General features: G+C 44.4%; 1 protein-coding gene across 2 annotated transcripts in view; it reads left to right on the top strand.

The window, feature by feature from the left end:
* The window catches only part of pik3c2b (phosphatidylinositol-4-phosphate 3-kinase, catalytic subunit type 2 beta), an 89095-nt gene that overhangs the window by 9230 nt on the left and 61888 nt on the right, over nucleotides 1-17977 (top strand). For both annotated transcript variants that reach the window (XM_080728992.1, XM_080728993.1), the window contains exons 2-3: nucleotides 14895-15891; nucleotides 17110-17210. In XM_080728992.1, the coding sequence (XP_080585118.1) occupies nucleotides 15004-15891; nucleotides 17110-17210 (989 nt within the window). In that variant the 5' untranslated portion in view covers nucleotides 14895-15003. The remainder of the gene's footprint in view (nucleotides 1-14894; nucleotides 15892-17109; nucleotides 17211-17977) is intronic.

The following is a 17977-nucleotide window of genomic DNA, read 5'->3' as shown; positions in this document are numbered from 1 at the left end:
CCTTAGGCACGGGTGCCAACATTGGCACAGGGGAGGGTGATCACTGGCACACTGGCACACGCCAGAGATAGGATTTTTCTTTTAAAATGAACTATTTTGTTTTTGGAAGTCCCCTCTCATCTGCAAATTACATCCTGCACGTAATCTTACATTCATTCATACTCTGGCGAGGGAGTCTGGAAGATAGGTGAGGTTATTGCTGAGTCCAATGTTCATTGGTAGGTAGGTAGGTAGGTAGGTACTTTATTGATCCCCGAGGGGAAATTCAAGCGTTACAGCAGCTCATAAAAACGTCAATGAAAACACATGATGATAATAAATATCTAAAAGAAATGCATCTAAGATCTAAAGCTCTCCTATAGCGTTCGTTTTTGCAAGTTGGATGTAACAGTCTGTTGCTAAAGGAGCTTTTCTGCCCTTTCACAGGGTCATGTAGGGGGTGAGAGGGGTTGTCCATGATGGCCAGGAGTTTAGTCCTAATCCTGTTATTGCAGTAAAAAAGAAAAAGAAATAAAGGTTGTAGGCCTATATTGATCAAGATCTGTATAAAATATTCAATTTTGACAAGTTGTCATAACCAAACTAAATACTGATATGGCACACTATCAAGAAAGATTAAAACATGGCACTTCATTTCAAAAAGGTTGCCAACCCCTGTTCTAGACCATTATATCAATGATTATTTTATTTTTACATCTGTATCAGCAATTGCTGCCAATTTGTACTACTTTACAACTTTACACATTTTCAAACGTTTTCAGAAGTTTCAAAAATATCTACTGTATCTATTTTTGACAAACCATACACCTATAGTGTTTTAAAAAAGGATACACAAACGATGGCGATGAAATTGGTTAAATATATTTTGGACCCTGACGTACAGTACACATACAGCATATACAGTAGATTGTGCATATATTTTGTCTTCCCTATTTTTCTATCAGCATGACATCGTCTACCATACCATAACTAGCAGGCTTATTAACTCATGCATCCTTTCAATCAATCCCTAACAATGTGTTCAAAGTGCTAGGCTAATTGAACTAATGATGGAGGTTGACAGGCAGTCCCAGCTCTGGAGGGAGCAGAGACGTGGCTGTGTCTGACTTGCCCATCTGTTGTAGTGATGTGTCGTTCATGAGTGATTCGTTCATAAGATTCGAATCATTAGCATGACTCGTGAACGATTCGTTCAAATCCCTGAAATGGGTCGTTCACACTTTCGTTCACACCCCCGCCCCTCCCCCTAAAAGCCCCGGCCGGCAGACAGGACGCGACGGCTAGCTGTACTCGCGATGTAATAAAAACGCTCCCGCGATTGTGTTTTTCACGGGACGATCGCGCTATGAACGAATCATTTGAACGAATCTTTTGAACGGATCTTTACCGTGAACGTGAACGAAATGATCCGATCACTGAAATGAACGGGATTGCCCATCACTAATCTGTTGACGTCTGGAGCTGACTTCACTGTTTACCAGTACTAGCCCTTACCCGTTCAAAGATATGAGCACTGAAATGATGTGCAGTGTGTGGGTTATGGGATGTGCACTGTGCATACAGTATATGAGGGATGGAAAGTAACTTTAACTGGTGCTTGCATGATAATATGTAGGAGCATCAATGTAAGAAATACCCGTTTCGTTTAATGGCTAACCCCCCCCCCCCCCCCAGCCCGCCCGCCCACCCGCCTGCGCACACACCCGCCTGCCTGCACACACACACACACACACACACACACACACACACACACACACACACACACACACACACACACACACACACACAGAGAGAGAGCTGGTTAAACATGTTGCCTCATGCTAGATGCAGAATAGATGTGCCTCATGCTAGATGCAGAATAGATAGTAGATACACCATAAAAATGCTAATATACAGTATATGATTTGTGAAAGTGACAAACGGGCTTCACAGTTATGTTAGGTGTGTTCATATGCTAATGGTGATGCGATTTCAGATCAATTGCTCCAGCCACTGAGGAGAAACGCTGTTTCAGACAGACAGACAGACACTCACTCAGACATTCGCAAAATTATAGTATAGACTAGTCCTTACCCGTTTGATGTGCTTCAAATTATGTGCAGTGTGTACAATATATGAGGGATTGAAAGTAGGCTTTCTGTGTCAGGCTGTGTTTGGGGAATTGGTAACGCAATTGTAGATTTGTTTAACCCATGGAGGAGTGCAATGCATGGAGACAGACAGTGTTGGTAAATCTGTAGAGGGGTTGGTTTATTATACATTTGAACATACTTTTTTTAAAACAATATATCTATTTGTTTTTTTCACAGAAAAAAAAAAATGTATACACTTTCAAAAAACAACAACTCAATTACATGACAGAACAGAAATTTGAACATACTTGAGCAGCAGAAAGGGAACAACAGTACATCATACTTTGCAATTACAGTATCATGACTACCAATGGTGTCATAGTTGTGCAACAATATAGAATATGTTTATGATGAATAAAAGCAATGAATACTTTTTGGAAAGTATGGAAGGCATTATGTATGGGTCAATATTTCTTTGTATACAACATTGGTGTTGTCGTCATTGAGTAGCAAGATTCGGAGTTGCAGGGGGTTGCCAACTCGGCTTGCTGCCACGTAGAGTTGTCCATGTGAAAAGAAGTCCTTGACAGAGTATACACCCACGCGTGTCAGTGATTGACCTTGTGACTTGTTAACAGTCATGGCAAAGCATGGGCGTACAGGAAACTGTTTGCGGATGAGAGTGAAGGGGAAAATATTCTCAGAGGGTGAAATGGGAATCCTTGGGATGAGTAGCTGGGCGCCGGCATGAATCCCAGATACCAGCTGTGCAAGGAGAACATGTGGGCAGACTTGCTGCAGGATGTAGCGTGAGCCATTACAATGGCCATGGATTGTGTCAAAGTTCCGTAGGAGCATTATGATCATACCAACCTTCAGTGACAGGCGATGGGGTGGCATGCCTGACGGACAGAGTGTGTTGAGGAATTCCACTGGGTAGTTATGGCTGTCATGTGCTTGCACGGTATCCACACTGTGGAGGATGTGCTCCTGACCTGGGAATTTGTGGGCAATGTACTGATTGACCGTGTCCACTTCTGCATTAGTTGGGCAGAGGATTGCCCTTTCATAAAGCCATTGGTGGTTGTGCATGTTTTGGGCAAGGTTCTCAAATACCCAGTCGACCATATCATGCAGAGTTGATCCTGGTAGGAGAAAGCGATCCATAATTGCAACAGTGAATTCACCCTTTTCTTGAATTGTGGGGATCTTTCCCTCTCCCAGATCAAGGAGAAACTGGTGGAACAACATGTCTTCTTCCATGTTTCCTGCAGTCGCATGTGTTATGCGCATGTTGATTGTGAGTTGCATGGTGTGAACATGGTTCCAAAGAGGGGAACTCTTCAGGCATCGTGAAATGATCTGCGGTCGTGTGCCATGGGGAACGACTGGTAGGATCTGCCGCCAGTCTCCACTGAATATGGTGGTAATACCTGAGGGTGACAAAGGTGTTACATTAGTTACACTTGTTATGAATGAGATTATATAATGTGTTGTTTTTGTAGTTGTTTTTCTTGTAACAATTTGCTGGCACAGATGTAGGGTTAGGGTTAGGGTCCAGAGAATTAAATGGTTGCAATATAGTGTAAATGTAGACATGTCAGAATGTAAATTGTGCCAAATGTAATGAATGGTGCAGGTTTTAAAAAGGCATTACCTCCAAATGGAAGGTTTGGGCATTTTCTGAGTTCCCGGAATGTTCGATCTGCAGCTTCGACAGCACGGCGATCCATCATGGACACCTCATCGATGACGAACAGGGCGCATTGCATGATGAGTTTTGCTGTACTGGATCCTGTGGTGATAGCACACATTGACTCTTCTGTGAGTACAATGGGGCACTTGGTGCGGCTGTGAAAGGTGGTTCCTTTTGGAAGTAATGTTGCAGCAATGCCACATGAGGCTGTTGCAAGGGCTACTTTTCCAGCAGCACGCACAGATTTGAGGATGAAAGTAAGAGTGAAGGTCTTGCCAGTACCGCCACTTGCATCAAGGGCAATAAGCTTTCCAAGTTCAAGGCCTACACTTTCCAGGACATAGTCAGCTACTGTTCTCTGTTGGTCATTTAGAAGGTGTTGTGTGGCCTGAATATAAGCCTGCAGCTCGGGGACATTGTGTTGTGTCTCATGTCTGATGTCGTGGGGGTCTGCTTGTCGAATGAGAGCACGATTTGGCAGAGGGAGATTGAAGTTGACAGCTAGGTCATATCCATGTCGCTCAACATGATCCTGAAGCTCCAACAGCACCTGGTTGATTATGTTGTCATCTGGCTGTGTTAGGCCTGCAGCATGTGTGAGGTCTTCTGAAATGGAATGGTTGTGTCTTTGCCAGAATTGTAAGTAGTCCTTCTTTAACACAAACATTATTATATTTGCGAAGATCTCACGTAGTTGAGGGCCAAATGTAACAGACGCAGCTTCCTCCATGACCTTGTCCACTTCATGGTCATCCTCACATATGCCTCTGGCAAGACATGCAGCCACATATGTTTCATGCAAAACTCCATTGACAGTGCGTAGGTCGTTGTAGCAGGTTGGGCCCTGAACACGGTAGAGCAACATACGCATGAAGTACAGCTCAGCGTTGTGGGGAGTGAAGGCCAGTACAGGAATGCGACCAATCATGTCAGAGAGCTCCTCTTTGTTATGACTACGACTCAGTCTGTTTGTCCTGCGGTTGAAGGTCTTGTTTGTGAAGGAGAAATGCTTGAAGACATCTGGATATGTGATGTGTCTCTTATCAGGATTCTCTTGCATTGCTGTGAAGTAGGCTGTGAGGGTTGTACGTGGTGGGCCGGATGCAACATGATCATGGGCTTCTCCGTCATTGTTGAACATGATGATTTGCTCTCCTTCCAAATGGATTGCCAACTGTTCAACAGGTGGATGTTTCTTTTGGATAGGGAAGTCATACATTCGCCAGAATGCTTCAGAGGCACTGATGTAGCGACCCACTTCATCTGTCGGGACCTTTATCCAGGTATTTGTAGAGGTACTTTACAGCAGACACAGAGCACACGATTTCAACATTGATATGTGCCTCGTATTGGTGACACAGGTATGGACTATATGGAACAACATACTGATTTGTGACAGGGAGTTCTATGCCACCCTGGATTTTCTTTGTAAAGGAACGGCCTGGTGCTCCATCTGTGTCCTCGCGACGCCTATAGAAAGGGTAGGAGCTTTCAGACATGACCGTTTCTGACCTGTACTGTTTTGGGAAGTCTTTTTTGCATTTGCCATTGACCATACAGGGAGCCTTCTTGTTCAGTGAGCCACATGGCCCATGTATCATCTTTTCTTTGACGATCCTATGCAGTGTAGGGTTAACCGTGGCATCAGGGATTTCTGCTGACACAATGCGATCAATGTCAGCAGGGACGCGAGGTTTGTCAGCAGCCACCAGCGTGAACAGTGCATGTGTATGTGGGAGAGTGCGCTTCTGTACTTCTTTCACTGTGACATATGCATCTACATGGCCGAAAATGTCTTTCTGAAGTATTTCATGGAGCACAGCCTCCCACTTCATGTAGAAGACCCTTGCGACGATGTCAGGACGATCTTCAGACAGTTGGCCTGGCAGGAGTGACTGTTGAATTTCTGGCCATTTTGGATTGCAGGTGAAAGTGATGAATAAATCAGGTTTGCCTTTTTCACGAACAATAGCCATTGCATCTTGGAACTGGCGGGCATACCAACGTGGTGAACCGTAAAGAGTAGAAGGAAGAATTGTGATCCTTCCTGGAAGGATAGGTTCATCAGATGCAATCGCATCTTGTACACATTTGTACTTCTCAGCTTTGATGGTCTTCTGGTTGTAGCGCAGGAATTTGAGTCTCTGGCTCTCAATTTTTGCTTGCTGGTCACATACGAATTGCATGCTTAGTTTTCCTGTAGGAAGAGATGTGAAATAAATGTAAGTTTATATTGCGGACACAATGGCATGATGAAATATGGGGATAAGGATGGAGGGGAATGCAATGGAAATATTGGCAGTAATACGTTTTCAATGGAGTGATTGTATTTGATGGCTTTAATTAAAAAGGAGGTACATGGGTGTTAATGATATTAAATACCTGCACGGAGTAATAAATTGAAGTGTGTTGCTGGGTCACGTATTTGAAGGTGGTAGCGATAGAAATCTGTGACTGAGATCCCCCTTCTACCATCAGGTTGTCGTTGATTCAGTGACAGATGATAGCCATAGTTGCCTTCAGGGTATAGTAGCACATAAGCGAGCGGGTCATACAGTGGGTGAAGAGAGTCGATGTGCTTTAAACCACCACCACGAAGTTGTAGCTGTACGTGGAGACGGCCAAACTGCTGGCTTTCAGTTGTGCCTGGCACAATGACAGCAATATCTGTGCCAGTTGGAAGGTTTATGGTACCTGTGGGGGGAGAAGTTGTATGTATGAGTAAATGTATCATGGTAAAGAGTGGATATTGGAAAAGATGCAGTGATCCTATCTATAAAGGCTATATTTTTTACGGAAAAGCGAAATAGAGCAACAGCAGTAGACTTCCAGAGCAGGGTTTTGGGACGTTAGTGTAGGGAGCATTGTATGTCAAGTTTTAATTTGTAATATTTTAGTTGAGAAAGTGTAGTTGAGTTTAAAATGTGGGCTATGTCAATTTGAAAGAGTGGATTTCTATTAGAGGAAAGCAGCTGTTGGGTACAAACCTGGATGGATGTTCTGTGGAGCGTTGTCATTTAGGTAGATGTGCATCTCTGAAGCAGGATTGTTAACAGCAAGCTCGACAGCTGATTTGAACTGTTGTATGAGATGGTTACAGATGTGCAATGCTTCCTGTGCTTTCTCCAGTAGACTTTCGTCGAGGTGTTGATTTGAAGCATGCGCTCTGCGATTGCGTAGTTCATTCTGTGGATCGTACACATACAGTTGTGCAAAGCAGGGGGTTGTTGAATCTGAATCAGGAAGCAGGCTGCCAATAAAATGATGCATCTTCCCTTGGATACGCAGGCCTGGGTTGAAGTCTGATGGTCCTGGTGGAAAGATTTCCTTCATACCAATAGAGGCCATTGCTAGGGCGTTATTGTAATTTCTGGCGTTTTTGACGAATTGTGGGTTTTCAAATAAGTCTCTGATGGTCTGTGGAGGTTGTGGAGGGAGTGAACCTGGTTGGGGATGTTCAGGGTCATAGCGGAGATCGACACGACCGTTTGAACAGCAGAATCCCTTTCTCTCCTCTTTCCAAGAATATGCGCCACAATATGTGCACTTAGGGCATTGGAAAAGACTGACTGTACTGAGTGTGTGTTTTGCAGGATACAGAGTCTCGTTGAAGTATTGCACGTCATCAGGACATGCTGTGCAGCATTTTTGTTTGGTTGCTTGAGCCAACCTCTTGGAGTAGATTGCTGCTCGCGCTGTGGCTCGTGCAGTGGCATCAGCACGTCGATGTCTTTCCCGTTGGGCAGGTGTTTGTGCTGCGCGTGCTGTAGCTTGTGCAATGTTAGTTGCACGTCGATGTCTTTCCCGTTGGGTAGGTGTTTGTGCTGCGCGTGCTGTAGCTTGTGCAATGTTAGTTGCACGTCGATGTCTTTCCCCTTGGGCAGGTGTTTCCGCTGCGCGCGTCGTGGCTCGTGCAGTAGCATCAGCACGTTGATGTCTTTCCCGTTGGGCAGGTGTTTGTGCTGCGCGTGCTGTAGCTTGTGCAATGTTAGTTGCACGTCGATGTCTTTCCCGTTGGGTAGGTGTTTGTGCTGCGCGTGCTGTAGCTTGTGCAATGTTAGTTGTACGTCGATGTCTTTCCCGTTGGGCAGGTGTTTCCGCTGCGCGTGTCGTGGCTCGTGCAGTAGCATCAGCATGTTGGCGGTGTTGGCGTTGGACAGGTGTTTCCGCTGCACGCACCGAAGCTTGTTTTTTGGTGCGTGAAGAGCTGAACTTAGTTCTTGTCTTTGGCCTTCTGCGTGTATTTGGGGCAGCACTGGATGTTGTTGAGTTAGGGTCACCATCAAAGACAGCATTTTCTGGAAAGAAAGTAGGGAACATTGTAAGGCACAGTAATTGTGGAGTGAATGATATTATTATTATTATTATTTTTGAGCAGAGACAAAATGTCTGTTTTTCTAAAAGTAGGGCTGGACTGTCATCTAAAGGGGTACTGTCACTTTAAAAAGTAATCTTATGTATGATGTCATTGTGAGAATGCGCAATAAGCCAATCAAATTAATTTACTGTACTTAGACTACATACTGTACTGGTTAGCTGTTGTTGGGGAGCGAGGGGCAGATTACACTGTGACATGAGTTTAATAGTTTCAGACCGTTTTCAGAGACACCACATGACCTACTGTATCATACTATTCAAATTTGGGGGCGTGTCAGCGGGCCTTTAAGTGATAAGATAAGGACTTCAGGACTTACAGAGCCAAAAAGTACTAATCTAATTAAGAAAGTATCTCTAAACTAAACCCCCTAACAAAATCAAAATACAATCCACTACGGGCAACCAAAACAAAAATACCAAACATTGGTGGAACAATAAAAGTGATCAATACTAATCAATGAATCAATAATATTCTATAGTAGGCAACTGAAAATTAGGAGGGCTGGAAATTATAAACTAAAAATGCTGAAAATACATCTCCCAGACTCAGTCTGTAGTCAAAGTTCAGAGTTTGTTTAATGAAGAATTGTGTGCAGGATGTAAAGTGCATCCAGATGTGAGGGGACTTGATGTAATTGACATTCTTCTTAAATATTGATTTTGAAAAGAGAATCCTCTATATTACACATTATTCCAGTGTGGCCGTGATTAACCTCCCCTGTGGCAATGTTGGCACCCATGTCTAAGGTTGCCTACCCCTGGTGTAATTGTAGTGCATGCTATTGAGTGAGTGGGGAAAAGAAGCATGTATTGTGAAAGGCAATGACAAAGATATAGTAGTAGGGGGAAGGGGTGATAGGGCTGAAAGAATGTTTATGACACAGCAAGCAGCGGGGGTAGGGACAGTAAACACACATTCTCCACATCGAGTACAATGGGGAGTGCACACATACTAAAAAGTATCTAATCTAGAGTAGGTCTGAGCTAGGCCAAACAGGGCCAAACACTTAATAATGACTGATCACTCACTGACTTTTCATTTAGACCACCAGGATATAGTTGTAATACATGATAATAGATTATATTGTGTTATAACCACTATTATAATCTAGTGTATTATAATTATCATAGTAATATTGTATCATATTCAGAGTACTTTTGTGTAATGGAAAATGTATTTGTATGTGTTGCGGTGTGGTGTGGTGTGGTGTGGTGCTAAAGCTAAAGGTTATACATGCATAGAATTGTGAAAAAAGAAACAGCATTAAACACAAATGCAACCTTCGAATACATTCTTCAATCAATGCAACACATACACGTTCAATGTTGAACAGAATGAAACACATACATGCAAACAGCGCGATACACACAGAGTAAAAATAACGCACATGCTTGTACACACACACACACACACACACACACACACACACACACACACACACACACACACACACACACACACACACACACCAAAGAGCAGTGAAATGAGTACCTTTTAGTGCTGAAGCTGGGTTTAAGCTTGTCATTTTTTGAGAGGTTGGTTGTGGAGTCTGAAGTGAGTAGATGTTGTCGGTCGTGTCCATGCGCTGTTGTGATGTGTTTCTTTCCATGTGAGCTGAAAGTGTTCTCCTCTGTGGGCAGTAGTCCCGCCCATAGGTGGCCAGAGCCAGTGGGATGGTCCCAGTGGGGGGGTCCCATAGCGCCCCCCCCCCCCACACACACACACACACATGCAAGCACACCCCCCTTCCCACACACACACACACACACACACACACACACACACACACACACACACACACACACACACACACACACACACAATAGCACACACACACACACACACACACACACACACACACACACACGCACACGCACACGCACACGCACACGCACACACACTCACACACATTCCTCAGATAATAGAAGAGACAGCATTCTTGAGTTAAGAAAGGTCTTGTAAATCCTAACAGTTTGATATATAGCATGAACAACATGCTATATATCAGTGGTTCCAACTTTGTCATGTCAAGGACCCCAAGTGATGCGATTTCAGATCAATTGCTCCAGGCCTGTTCAGTTTAATGGCTACAGAGATGACACCCCCCCCTGCTGGTTAAACATGGTGCCTCATGCTAGAAGCAGAATGGATAGTAGATACACCATAAAAATGCTAATATACAGCATATGATTTGTGAAAGTGACAAACGGGCTTCACAGTTATGTCAGGTGTGTTCATATGCTAATGGTGATGCGATTTCAGATCAATTGCTCCAGCCACTGAGGAGAAACGCTGTTTCAGACACTCACTCAGACACTCACTCAGACATTTGGTGAATTATATGTTAGATAGATGTCTGGCCCTGGGCCCGCCCCCCTAGAGAGAGAGAGAGAGAGAGAGAAAGAGAGAGAGAGAGAGAGAGAGAGAGAGAGACACACACACCAAACCATATTTCATATTTCGACCGGGCCGTGGGGTCTGTAGTCTGTACACCAAATCTCTACACCAAATCTCTTCACCAAAAAGAACTGATCTACAAGCTTGTAGATGCGCCATCTTCGCTGAATGTTCACCTGTTAAGACATGCCCAGAATTTAAATGCCAGGGCTTATGTGGTTGACCTAGAGTACAGATACTGCAGATCAGTGGTTCTTAAAGTGCGGTCCAGGGACCCTCAAGATTCCTTGAGGGAGGGTCCAAATGGACCCTTATAGGTCTGTAACTCTGAGACTGTACCAATAGAACCTAATGGACCCTTACAGGTCCATTTCGTTCCATTTGTATGCTCTCAGAGTTATGGGGGTCCTTGAAATGTAAAAGTCTACAAAAAAAAAATTTTACCATGGGTATCAAAATGATGAATGGCCAAGCAAATGGGCCGATCGATCGTCACTCTATTGTTAAAAGATGAGGGAGATTTTTAGCTGCTCTCTGGTCTAGCAAATATCAGTGTACCGGTATTAATCTCCTGTCAGATAGTATCAGTCGTCCTCAAAATGGGGTCAGGTATCCTTGAAGGGCTTCCAGTGGTTCCCCAGCAAATTGAGGAACAGTTTAAACACCTAAGCCCTATCACACAAGGCTGTGAGCTCGTAGATCTACTATTTCAGGAAAAAAACGAATGTTGACAAAACCTCTTTTAAGGGGCTTTCCTAGCATGAGACTTTTAACAAATGGAGGACCGTGGCCAAATAAATGCGTATACATTTTTAGGTTTGCCATGACCGGCTTATAGGCTGAGTCAGCAGTATTTTCCCCACGGGTTCGGTCGGTCTGGGAAAGGCCTCAGCCGTAACTTCTCACCCGCACGCCGATCACAAAAGGCTCTGCGCTTAAATAGAGATACTTGTTCACGTCAGTTTAGTAACGGATGAGGGTTGGCGCGCTATGGGGGCTTAGCAGGACATCTGACATGGGGGACCTCCCTCCTCTTTGACACTGGCCTTGTTGTCTCTGTGGGTTTCTTCCCCCTCGCATCCACTTTTTGTCTCCTGTGTCTCAGTCTGTTAGTCTGGTCATTCAGAGACTGGGCCTCGTCTGTCAATCCATGGGTCCGTTAACTCTGTTTCTGTGTTTCTGTGTCGCTTTCCCTGTCTCTCTGTTCCGAGGTCATCAATATGACCGTGCATGGACAAATGTGTCCGTGGAAAAGATTGCCCTTGTCTTCGGCAAAGTTTAGATTTTCTTTTTTACACGCCATTATAAAGTTCTTATTTTCATCATAAGACCCAATTACTGAATGTCAAGTCTCAAGGTTTTCTTCAAAATATGTACATGTCATTAACACGTATTTACTACGACACTATGGCACATCCAACTAGTACTAGTGGTTCTCAAATGTTTTATTTGCAAGGACCGGGTCCATTTGGTTCCATTTACAGACCTGTTATGGTCATTCAGGGCTAGTGTGTTTCTGGTAATATTATTGTCTGCTCATTTTCTATGTCCGTGGTAAAAGTTTTAATTTGACAAAAATGTCCACCACAAGCCAGCATGGCAATGACCCAATTGTCTCTCTGTTTCATCTGTCGCTGTCTTTCATTCATCTGCTGCAGTGGGGATTCCGTTACACATGCACACACACACACACACACACACACACACACACACAGCTGTAAGAACAGCTGTATGGGAACTTCCGAAAGCAGTCTGTTGTGGGCTGGAGGTCACGGTCTCTGGCCACAAGTGGGAGTGGCAGGCCACGTCGCCACGGTAACGGGTCGTTAGAGGTCGGGTCAGGGCTGTATAGGGCTGTGAGGGATTTGTAGTTTCCCTTTTTACCCCTATTCATCGCATAGCTTCGTCCACTGGTTCCCAACCTGGGGTTCAGGCACCCCCCAGTGGTCCTTGGGGGGTTCAGGAGGTCCTAAACGATTGATAGTTAGGAACCAAATGGATCCTTACGGGGTCAGTTTGGTTCCATTTATACATGCTCATGCACAGAACACCAAAAGAGCGCCTCTCTGCAGTCCGCAATCTCACTTTATTGCACGTTTCTGCATGACCATTCTTGCCAATCCTGGTCAAACCGGGACTTCTGGTCGCAATGTATTATATTTCTAAGAGAAAACACGTGCAGACATGCATTTTTTTCACCACCCAGAAAAATCGTAATGAGTGCGGGTGGAGCGTCCGTGCGAACGGTCAAACTGGGGGTCCTTGAAATTAAAACAATTGAAAAACAGTGGCATAGATACCCATACCTTCAACACATGAGGGCACTATATTGAACACATGTTCTCATCTCCAGAATGCCATAATTTAACATGACATAATATAGCTATATTGCAAAGTTTGCAGTTTTCCCACAACTTATTATTTGCACATAGTTCACTGATGCTCACTGTATATCTGATCTAGGTACTGTACCTATTGTAGGCAGATTAGTGACCAGTGTTCCTCACTTGGTTTATGAAAAGTGTTAGAGATCATGTTTCATTGTTGGAATGTGTGCATCTGAGAGGAAATATAACCCATACGATCTCTATTAAGGGGTACCACTAACACTATTTAGCATAGAACTGTGTGTGTGTGTGTGTGTGTGTGTGTGTGTGTGTGTGTGTGTGTGTGTGTGTGTGTGTGTGTGTGTGTGTGTGTGTGTGTGTGTGTGTGTGTGTGTGTGTGTGTGTGTGTGTGTGTGTGTGTGTGTGTGTGTGTGTGTGTGTGCGTGCGTGGGTGCGCGTGCGTGCGTGGGTGCGTGCGCGCGCCTGCCTGTGTTTAGCAACCCTACAGGGGATAATTAATCTAGGCTTGGTTTCTGCTGAGGTTCACCGGTGTGTTAAACACATACTGTATGAAAACACACAGGCAAACCTGTAAAAGCATACTCATCACGTGACATGATGAAACACAGAGAGGTTGTGTTTGACCTACATTAAGTTTGCCTTGACACGCACAGTACTATCCTCAGTGTTAATGTATCCATTTATTACTACTGTTACTAGAGATGTTACCGATCAATCGGCAATGGATCGGATCGGGCCGATCAAAGCGTGATCGGCGATAATCGGTGGTTTAGATCAAAAGGTAAATTCACCGAAATTCACCGATAATTAGTTACTGCTATGATAATAAATACATAGTAATGCTGGTAAATAAATATAAGGCAAATATATAAATGAATTCATGAGTGAATGAATGAATTAAAGTTAAAACATTAACATTTAGAAAATATAAATAATATGTAAATAATAACTTGATCGGATCGGTGATTGATCGGTATCGGGTGATCAAACTTTTGTGATCGGTGCTCGGTGATCGGTTCCAAAAAACCTGATCGGACCATCCCTAATTGTTACTGGTATTGGTTACATAACACTCTCAGGGCTCTATTTTGATTGTACCAGCTCTTATGCCTTAACGTAAAGGCCTGTCCTGTCTCCGACCACTGAACTTTTCGTTGGAAAGGTCCGGTTCAACTACACAATGACGCCACTCGCATCTTCTGAAAAGCATTACCCCGAATTAGAGTTTGGAAAGCAGCACGTCGGAACTCTCAGACGAAAAGTTCGGTGGTCGGAGACAGTATGGACAGGCCTTTAAGTTAAGGCATAAAGGCTGGTACTAAAGACGATCCAAATACAGCCCTCAAAGTTAAAGCTGCAATTTAATGAAAAAAATGTTATTTTAACCAATACGATTGATTGATTGATTGATTGATTGATTGATTGAATACTTGTTTATTAGCAGTTCGCAAAGGAAAAGCACTAGGACAGTACAGTTCAGATACAAGGTCTGCTGGCTTGTTTACTTTGGGGTCCTTGTACTCAATTAATTGAGAAAGGATTAAGAGTATGTGTTAATACAATCTCTAGCGCATCTTCAGTTAAAACCACTATAACCATGGACGTCTCCCTACACTTCATTTGAGAAACCTAGACCCTTGTGTCGGGTAAGACACCAGGTTGACAAGTAGTATTGCCTGAAGCTCATATGCAGAATATCTCCCCTAGAGATTCCGTCTTGGAAGAGTGGTAGAATTTGGTCTCATGTGGGAGACCTGGGTTCTAATCCTGGGTAGGACATTCAAGGTCCGGATTGCAGCTAAAAGTTAACACGGAGGAGCGTATGTCTCGTTTTGAGCTTGTTGATCGTCTATTTTTGGCAAATGTTCCCCCCAGAATAGGGATGTAAAATGCTGTCCCTCTGACCTTCTAAAAGCTCACACATCTCCATCTTTTCTCTCCCTCCCTTTCAATGCCCATCCTTTCTCTCACTTACCTCACCCCCCGGCTCTCTCTCTCCACAGCCCATATTTCATGCCCATGTGTCCACGGGGGTTCCCCTAGCATTCCTCCTCTCCCTGCTACTCTCCCCCTCTCCTCCACCCTCCTCTCCTGTCCTCCAGGGCCGCCACCATGTCGGCAGCTCAGACCCAGAAGGAGAGCAGTGAGTCGGGGTGGGGTCTGGAAGCCCTGGGCCTCAGTCAGAAGGAGCTGGTCCTGGCCGAAGCACTGCAGATGGAGTACGACGCCCTGTCCCGTCTCAAGCAGGACAAGGGGGACTCGGGGAACATCCAGGCGGGGACTCGAGTCGCCGATCAGAGCAGCTCCAGGACCCTCCCTGCTCCTAAGACTCAGGTGCCCTCCTCCATAGAGCGACCCCGGCCCTGTCCCAGCCGCCCCATCCCCAGCCCCCCAGGAGGGAGCCTCCTCCGGGGGCTTTCCGGGTCAGATTCCTCCCTAAACCACCTTCAGCCGGGAGGGTCTCAGTTGCCCCGGTTGACCCCGCCCAGGGCCACCCCTCCCCAGGGCAGCTACAGCAAAGAACCCCTTTACATCCTCGAGAGTCCAGAAGTCCGCAAGGCCCATGAATACCCAGACTCCGGCTACGGAAACTTGCTCGGGCCGGGGTCGGGATCTGTCCCCAAAGGTCTCCCCGCTCTTCCAGATGACACTCCTCCTGCCATCCCCCCACGGCAGCCCATCACCCCTTCTTCATCGAGCTCAGAGAACCCCTTCCTCTCGTCTCGCGGTTCCACCATGCCGAGGGACGTCAACCTCTTCACCCCAGAGGTGGACCTGCCCAAGTTGACCATTGGAGAGTCCTTGAATTATGACAACCTCAACGACTCCCTGTCCAGGCTCAACGGCGACTGGCAGACGCCACGGAGCAGACGGGCTCCTGGGGACCAGTCGGGCAAGCCCGTAGCTCGGAGTAAGACCCTTCCCCCTCAGGTACCGCCCCGGACTTACATTCCTGTTCCCAAGAGCAACAAGAACCAGCGGAGAGTATCTGCAGACCCAGTAAGAACCAATACGTCTTTTTTAGTCTACTGTGTTTCAATAACCTCTGCAAATGCCAGTCATATGACAGACATCTTTCTTTTTTATACTTGGTATTTATTGTTTAAGCCTAGACAGTTTAAACGAACTAAACAATACTTGTATTCAAATATAAATCAAATATAAGGATAAAGCGAAGAAAAAAAAACATTATTTTGAAAAAGAAGAAAATAAAAACATAAATATGAATAATTGATTGTATTGTATTCTACAAGTTAACAACACATCGCACCACAATGCATTTTGAGCTCGTAGATCGTCTATTTTGGCACTATCAAGTATGAATCAGTCTTTTGTATGCCACTGTCATTGGACCATATCAGATGGCACACTGGTTGAACCACTTTTCTAACCTAACCTTTAGTGGACTGGAATAACAAGCTGATCAGCATGAGTGAGCATTTATGTGAACACAGCTTCATTGCTTTGATTAAGTTTGGTTTCCCCTCCAGCTGTTCATGGTTAATCCTTTTGCTTTTTAGATTCAGAGGACTGAGTGCAGCAATGTCTTTGCTTCATGTTGCAGTCTATAAATTCTGGCTAGCAGGAAACTAGTCTTTCACGCCAGACAATTCTTCCACAATCATCAAATGCTACATAGGGTCTGTAACAGCTGGTGCATCTGCGACAGGAAGCTGTCATATGTTTGTCATTTCCGTTAATAAAGATAATGGAAATGTATTTTTAAAATATGTTAAAGGGATACATTTGAATTAGAAAACAAGCAGCAAGTTAGACATTCTTTAATGAATTAGATTTACAGTAGGACTTATTTACGAGACTGTAAAGGCAAAACGGAACTGTGGGGAGACGGTACATCAGCTTTATAGTTTAGCATTTTCAGCACTTACTGGTATAGACTGTTAGGCCGGCAGAAGCATTTGAACATTGTGTGAGCTAATTAGCCAAGCTAGTAACTGGAGGTTTGTGTCTCGACTCTCGAGAGACTAGCTTGAGACTAATCCTTGTTCCATTCAACTTTTCTAACTAGAGTATTATCATTTACTTAACTGTGTGTGTGTGTGTGTGTGTGTGTGTGTGTGTGTGTGTGTGTGTGTGTGTGTGTGTGTGTGTGTGTGTGTGTGTGTGTGTGTGTGTGTGTGTGTGTGTGTGTGTGTGTGTGTGTGTGTGTGTGTGTGTGTGTGTGTGTGTGTGTGCGCGCGCGTGTGTGATCGTCAGGTGTCTCTGGGCTCCAGGATGAATGGGTTTGGCTATGAGCTCTTCCAGGTGTCTGAAGAGAGAGATGAGGAGGTGGCTGCCTTCTGTCACATGCTGGACGTGTGAGTGGCACGCACGCACGCACGCACACACACACACACACACACACACACACACACACACACACACACACACACACACATTTAGATACTGTTCTTGTAAGAAGGAAACATTGTTTTACTTTTCAGGAAATGGACAAAAATAACCTGTGTTCCAATGGATCCAATGTAACCACTTTCACTTTCATCTACAAAAAAAGCAGATCTACAAGCTCAAAACACAACTCGATATGTTTTGAGGTTGTAGATCAACTATGTACGGCGAAGTGGGACATTCATTTACAAAAAAACAAACAAACATAAAAAGTAGTAATATTGAAATACAAGGTTGTTTGTTTGCTTTTATAGGCCAATAACTTTGTTTTGGATATCCATGTGGCTTGGTCATATTGTCGTGCAAAGGGGTAATAAATGGCATTTAATCCTCAAATAAGGATTCTGTCCAAAAGTGAAGAAAATGCACTTAAAATAATGGTTTCAAATTGTCTTATCCCGCATTTAACACAGGGTTAGGGTTAGTCTGTGCTCATGTCTCAAGGTATTATCTCAGCTCTTCATCTCTGAGCCAGAGATTAGTTGGGCTTAGTCTATTGTTTAGCTTACACTTGGACATGATTAAGACAGTGTTAAGATATTAGCAAGTCATTCATTACTGCTGCTGATTACATCTGAAATAAAATAAGAGTTGAACTTGAGATGGAAGTAAGATCCATCTCTCCAAAATACTCCAAGCTTGACAAAAGTGGAAAGTCAACAAAGCACTGATGATT

This window comes from Nannobrachium achirus, assembly GCF_963921795.1.
Source record: "Nannobrachium achirus genome assembly, chromosome: 6".
Lineage (NCBI taxonomy): Eukaryota > Metazoa > Chordata > Actinopteri > Myctophiformes > Myctophidae > Nannobrachium > Nannobrachium achirus.
The sequence above is the reverse complement of the archived record's forward strand: the minus strand, read 5'-3'. Positions and strand labels throughout refer to the sequence as shown.